The 7,400-nt window shown below is 36.6% G+C and overlaps 1 protein-coding gene across 1 annotated transcript in view; it reads left to right on the forward strand.

Annotated features, from left to right (window-relative positions):
- The window catches only part of LOC107740868 (dedicator of cytokinesis protein 1-like), a 268,121-nt gene that overhangs the window by 172,169 nt on the left and 88,552 nt on the right, over positions 1-7,400 (forward strand). The window contains exon 28 of the mRNA XM_016553391.1: positions 6,549-6,650. Coding sequence (XP_016408877.1) covers positions 6,549-6,650 — 102 coding nt within the window. The remainder of the gene's footprint in view (positions 1-6,548; positions 6,651-7,400) is intronic.

A 7,400-nucleotide genomic window follows, 5' to 3' on the forward strand; every position in this document is an offset into this window, starting at 1 on the left:
AGTTAAAGGGATAATTCACCCAAAAATTAAAATTTGCTGTAAATTTACTCAACCTCAGAACAGTAAAGACGATTTTTAGCTGATCCCGTGGGACTTGGTGATTCATAAAATGCAAGTCAGCAGCTTCTGCCACTTTGAGAGTCAAAAAAGCATATCAGGCAACTCAAAATGAATACCCGTGGCTCCTGACGATATATTGAGGTCTTATGAAACGAAACAATCGGTCTGTGCAAGAAACTGAACATTATTTACAACATTATTACCTGGAATCCAGAGCCTCAGGCAAACGGGGAAATCTGATTCTTTTCCGCAAACTGGTTCTTTTGGACAGTTTGTTTCAATAAACTGGTTCAATAAACTGATTCACTAGATTATGTAATCATGCAATGATGTAACGATGTGCAGTTATTAATATTGATAAAGTACTATTAATAAAGCACCCACTAATGACGTGAAACATGGATATTTTACATGATCTAATGCATATAAAGTGAATAAACTAGTCTTCATCAGCTAATCTTTTTACATACACTCTTAAAAATAAAGGTGCTTCAAAAGGTTCTTCAAGCGACGCCATAGAAGAACCATTTTTGGTTCCACAAAGAACCATTCAGTCAATGGTTCTTTAAAGAACCATCTCTTTCTTACCTTTTTATAATCTGAAGAACCTTCTTTCGCCACAAAGAACCTTTTGTGAAACAGAAAGGTTCTTCAGATGTTAAAGGTTCTTTATGGAACCATTTAGACAAAAAGGTTCTTCTATGGCATCGTGAAGCACCTTTATTTTTAAGAGTGTATACCATGAAAAACCATAAAACCTTTCATTTCGCCCCTTCATTCAAGCTCTCGGTTCACACATGTGCATATCAGCGGCTCTTCGGTCCGAGTCGAACTGTTGCTTCAGTTCTTCAGAGTGACTGTCAGACGTCCGGAAGTCAGTTTTGATTGAGTAACTTGTAGGTCTGTGCTGATTGAGCCGCAAACTGTTTTAGACGGTTCAGTCCGATCTGGTGAACTGGTCCATTCAGTTCACTAAAAAGAATCTGTTCAAAAAAATTAGTTCGCGAACTGGACATCACTCCAGACCATTTGCCTGAGGCCCTGGATTACAGGTAATAATGTTGAAAATAATTATCAGTTTCACACACAGACCGATCGTTTCGCTTCTTAAGACCTCAATATATCGCCAGGAGCCACGGGTATTCATTTTGTGTTCCTTGATATGCTTCTTTGACTCTCAAAGTGAAGGTAGCCACTGACTTGCATTTTATGAATCACAAAGGACCACAGTTTCAGCTAAAAATCTTCTTTACTGTTCTACTGAAGAAAAAACAAATAACAGCAAATTTTCATTTTTGGCTGAGCTATCCCTTTCAGTTTGCTATTGTTCTTGCAGCGCTGCATTTCTCCTGCGAGGGCTTTTTCCTGCTGCTGCTCCAGATGTTTCCAGGCTCCTGCTGGTGTCTCTTCAGGAGCAGCATGTCTTCCATAATGCAGACAGGGATTCTGTCTTAGTGGCTCCATTTGTAAGTGACAGAGCCATTATTTAATTAGTGTGATTTAGCTGTAAATGAACACGCTCCAGCGCTGTAATAAAACTGACTCGACCTGAAGCTTTTTTCCCTGCTATTCCATCTTGAAAACAATATTCTGAAACAACCCAGATTGCATTTGCATTGCATTTGAAGTGTGCATGCAGAATATATGCTTTTTGGGCTGATACTGCATTCCATTCAAAGTCTGGTTTGGGATTTTCCTACTTGATATTCAACTTCTGACCATAAAAGCCACAACATTAATTGACATGTGCCGTTTGCTCTGCAGGTGTTTGATTGACAGCAAAGAAGTGCTGCAACCAAATTGTGGCTGTAAGTGATGCCTACAGTGCCAGTTTTTGCTCCGCAGGTGTGCGTTTATCACCAGCGGAGGTCATTTATTTGTGTTTTTGCAGCCGTTTCTATCATGCGATGCAATATTTTAATTGCGTTCAAGTGAATGTGTGACAGTTTTGTCACTATCGTGTTTGGATTTTAAGTTCTAAAGTGTCAAGAATAAAGATCAAAACTGTAACTTTAAACAAACTTTTTAAAATCATTTTCTCCATTTAAATGTAGCATAGTGGAGTGTTATTCAGCAAGGATGCATTAAATTAACCAGAAGTGTCAGTAAAGACATTTATAATGTTACAAAATATTTCTATTTCAGATAAATGCTGTTCTTTTAACGTTTTTGTTCATCAAAGAATCCTGAAAACATAAAATGTATCACTGTTGCCACAAAAATATTAAGCAGAACAGTTTTCAACACTGATAACAATCAGAAATGTTTCTTAAGCAGCAAATCAGCATATTAGAATGATTTCTGAAGGATCATGTGACACTGAAGACTGGAGTAATGATGCTGAAAATTCAGCTTTGATCACAGAAATAAATTACATTTTAAAATGTATTCAAATAGAAAAGAGTCATTTTAAATTGTAATGATATTTCACTTTTTTTATTGTTTTAACTTGTGTATTTGATCAAATAAATGCAGTCTTTTTGAGCAGAAGAGACTTCTTTCAAAAACATTTAAAAAATTTACCGACGTCAAACTTGAAACCTTTTCAATCACTAGTGAAGTACATACTGTAAGTGTGGACTAGTAGTATGCGAATTTGCATGCAGCCATATTTTCTGTCTTGATCACAGGTGCTTTAATTGGTTTTCTGATTGACTATCCAAGGTGCTGACCACTCCCAGATCTTCAGTGGTGTCTGGACATGTTATGTGTGCTTGATTATTTGCTGGTGTTGCGCAGACTGAGGCCGCTGCTGTATGGAACAGACTGACCTTGAGGAATCTCTGGAGCTGAAGTCAGGGAAACTTTGGAGCAAGATCTCATTCTTTCTCTCTGACTTTTATTTGATCGACCTCCTTAAGAAAACAGTTTCCATGGCAACGGGTTGAGGAGCACAACACAGATGAGATGAACCTTAGAGGATGCAGCCTTTGTCTCTCTCTGCTGAGAGGAGAGTGAATCGGCTGCAGGATTCCCGTCCGCTCAGAGAGAGAGAAGAGAGAGAGAGAGAGAGAGGGAGGCCTGTCATCTGAACTTAAACCAGCACATGGTCTAAATTAAAAGCCTTTTCCATAATATCACTGTTAATTCATGATGTTCATGTCACAATCTGAGAGCTGCACATCTACATCCTTTCAGTTTCATCCATCCATCCTTCTATTGTTTTCCTTCCTTCCTTCCTTCTTTCATCCATCTTTTTCTTCCAATCCTTCCATTTATTATTTTCTTCCATTGGTCTATTTTTCTTTCCTTCCTTCTTTCCATGCATCCATCCATCTGTAATTTCCTTACATCCAGCCATCTTTCCATTTGTTTTTTTCTTCCTTCCTTCCTCCCATCCATCCTTTTATTGTTTTTCTTTCCATCATCCATCCATCCATCCTTTTATTGTTTTTCTTTCTTTCCAACATCCATTTATTTTTCTTAGCTTTCTCCCATCCATCTATCCATCCATCCACCCATTGTTATTCTTTCTATCCATCCAACCATCCATTTATTACTTTTCTTACCTTCCTCCCATCTATCCATCCATCCATCCATTTATTGTTTTTCTTTTCATCCATCCATCCATCCATCCATCCATCCACCCATTGTTATTCTTTCTATCCATCCCATCCATCCATTCATTTTCTTTCCATCTATCCATCCATTTATTACTTTTCTTACCTTCCTCTCATCCATCTATCGTCCATCCATCCATCCACCCATTTATTGTTTTCCTTTTCATCCATCCATCCATTTTTCTTACCTTCCTCTCATCCATCTATCGTCCATCCATCTGTCCATCCATTTATTGTTTTCTTTCCATCTATCCATCCATTTATTACTTTTCTTACCTTCCTCTCATCCATCTATCCGTCCATCCTTCCATCCATTTATTGTTTTCCTTTTCATCCATCCATCCATCCATTTTGCTTTCATTCTCCATTTATTTTTATTTTCCTTCCATCAATTCATTGCTCTTTTTTGCTTCCAACCATTTTTCTTTCTTTTTTGTTTCCATGAATTTCTCGTTCTTTATTCCTTTCATCCATTTTCCTTTATTCTTCCATCCATCTTTTGTCTATCCATCCATCCGTCCTTTTTTTCTTTGATTCTTTTTCTTTTCTGTCCATCTATTCATTGTTTATTTTCTACTTTTTCCCCTTCCAGTCTGAGGTTTTTTTCTCTGGCGTCAGACCATCTTCAGTTCATCCTGTCTCTTTGACACATTTCTGAAGTGCAGATTGGGTCTCAGATGTGATCAGGTGATTGAAGGTCTCCACTGCACAGCAACTAAATGATGTGTAATTCCTGCACGAGCAATACACAGCAGGAGTCTGTTATCTTCTTGTAAAAACAGGATCCTTCTTCAGGAGTAATGGCACGCTTTCACATGCTGAATGAGTGAGTGAGTTATTATTCCTCCCTTCAGATCGCACAGCAGGACACGATATCTGCACGTCACTCATTTCGGAGGTGAACGGCTGCTGGTTTGGACTCATTTGAAGCCAGCGTTTACTGGCACTTTCATTCAGATTTGGCTCTGTGTGTAGAAGAAACATTTCTGGCTCTGAATTACTGAGGCTTTTTCTGCCAGCACTTTCATTCATGAATTTCATCTGTCCATCACCCAAATCACTCATGTAATCCTCAATTACTCTTTAAATATTCATATAATAAACTGACCTGTTGTTTGTCCTTCACGTCATTTTATCTTCTCTGTTTTTAGGTATCAGTATAATAATTGTTTAATAACAACAGTCTTGCTTCAGCACTTTATACCATCGTTTTTGATTATGAAGTTAATAGTTAGGTGAGTAAATGATACGTTGGACTAAACCGGGGTTATCTTGACCTCACGGCATTGATATTCTGTTGTGTGTATGTGATGCCGGTGTTGTCTGTCATTATGAGTCCTGTTCAAACACAAAGGCTCAGATAAGATGTTCAGTAAACATAAATATTAGCTATCGAACTGCATTAGCAGAACCGCGAGGCGCTAATCTCTCACTCCAGGCTAACTGTGTTTACTGTGTCTTTACACAACAAGGAAAATAAACTCTGAAAAACTGTAGACCCCAGTTTTACCTCTTCAGTCTTAGCCTCTCCAGTGTTTTCTTCATAAGGTGAGACGGAGAGAGAGAAAGAGGGGAGTTTGTCTTGAACATGCGCTGTGTTGTGTTTCTGCTGAGTTATGTAGGCTAGACCTAATTACAGCTGCAGGAAAGTCAAAGCCGAACGCAAGGAAACGCGGAATAGCCCCGGTCACACTTTCAAAGTGCAAAGGCTTTGCGTGTGGCTGGTTGCTATTCGCAGTGTTTGCTCATGTGGAATCTGCTGGAAATGTTCTTCCTGCTTTCAGATGGCTGCAAATTAACGAAGATGAATGAAGTGGCTTTTAAACTAATAGGATTCCTACGCTTTGTCGTATTTAATTATTATTCTTTTCTTCCTCAAGTCCACTCATAATATGTTAGTCGAGGTTTCTTCCATCAAAAACTTAATTTTCAGTTTTCCACCCTATTTCTGACCCTTTTTATTGAACTGTTTTTGGAAAAGGCTATTTTTGAAAGACAAGATAGAGAGAGAAAATGGATAATGCTTGAAGACATTTAAAGTGTTTTGCTGTAAGAGCAATACAAATCATAAAAAAATGCTGCATACTTTAAATTGTACTTTACAAATGTTCTTTATAATTTGTTTTTATATTATATTTTATATATTTTGTATAATTGTATTTGTTTTTACACATTGCAGTGTGGTATTAAGAAATTGCTGGTTATTAATGTGCTTAACTTATGAATTGTAATATTGTACATACATACAGACATACATACATGCATACATACATATATATATATATATATATGCATTCAAATAGAAAATAGTTATTTAAATGTGTTATAATATTTCACAGTATTACTTTTTACTGTATTTTTTATATTTGAGCATAAATTCAACATGTAAAAAAAAAATCCATTGATTGATTGATTTTAATTTTGCCTTGAAATTACAAAATATGTGAATCTATTTTACCTAGAAGGTCAAATATGTCCTCAGTAATAATGATTAAATTATGTAAAGAAACTATGCCTTTGCTTATTGTTTATTTTCAGGTTTTATAGTAAAAGTGGCTTTATACTATAAGTTATGCATGAGTTATTAACTTTCTCTCTAATGTTACATAAATGACATTTGAATAGTTTCTTCAGCAGGTAATGTGACATTTTCTAATGCGCTGCACAGATTTGATTCCCACTGCTTGTTCAAGGTGTTTCAGATTTCAGAAATGCTGTTAATGAGAAATACTTTTTGAAATTGCTGCACGCCTTCATTTTGTTCTGTCTCTCGGTGAAATCCCTCGTAGAGTGGCTTTGTGTGGTTCCTTTGAAGGGTTTATGGCCTTTAACAGCAGCTCTTTGCTTTGATTGACAGGTGCTCTAGGTGTTCTGCTGTCACTGATCGGCTGTCTGTCTGTCTGTCTGTCTGTCTGTCTGTCTTTGCAGGGCGGTTTTGTGGCGTGTATGACCGGCACTCTGCGGCAGATGGACGACTATCACTACACCCACCTCATCAGCACCTTTGGGAAGATGCGCACAGACGTGGTGGTAAGTTTCCCGCTCAATACCAAGACTCTTTACTCCCACATGTAAACATTTTTGACAGACATTAATGTGCCATCAATCTGTGAACCAGTATTATAGCTGGACAAAAGACATGCATGGGTCAAAGATGAGACGTCCCATTTTGTGTCCACATCAAATTGCATTTACATAAGTGTTTTTATATACACAGAAGCAAATATTATATGCAAGTAAAGTGTCTACTTTGATGTTTCAAATAACTTTTATAAAAATACAATGTCAAAATATGGGTGAATTTATGTTCCGTCGTCATTCAGCTTAACATATTTAGTAGGGCTGGGTTTTGATACAAATTTCACGATTCGATTCTCATTCACAAGCTTTCGATTCAATTACCAATTCGATTCGATTCAATATAGATTATTTTGGATATATATCAGGTACAGTACATGCCAAATTTTCTCAAGGAAAAAAAATCTCTCAACTAATGCTGTAAAATATACATCAGTTGGTACTACATTACTATAATATTGAAGGTTAAAACTGACTGATTTGTTAAAAATTACACTTAATGTTTTTAAAATAATAAAGTTACAATTACATAATAATATTTCTACTTCAATTTTTTTTTTATATAAACCATGGTGGCTGTCATAAAATCTTGATGGATTTATTCAAACATAAATTAAACATTGAAGAACAGTAACATTTATAATGAATGTTATTTGGTGCATATATTTAGCAAAATGCCCCTCTCTACAGTTTATTTTTCTA

Source organism: Sinocyclocheilus rhinocerous, unplaced genomic scaffold (assembly GCF_001515625.1).
Source record: "Sinocyclocheilus rhinocerous isolate Xijiao unplaced genomic scaffold, SAMN03320098_v1.1 scaffold1908, whole genome shotgun sequence".
Classification (NCBI taxonomy): Eukaryota; Metazoa; Chordata; class Actinopteri; order Cypriniformes; family Cyprinidae; genus Sinocyclocheilus; species Sinocyclocheilus rhinocerous.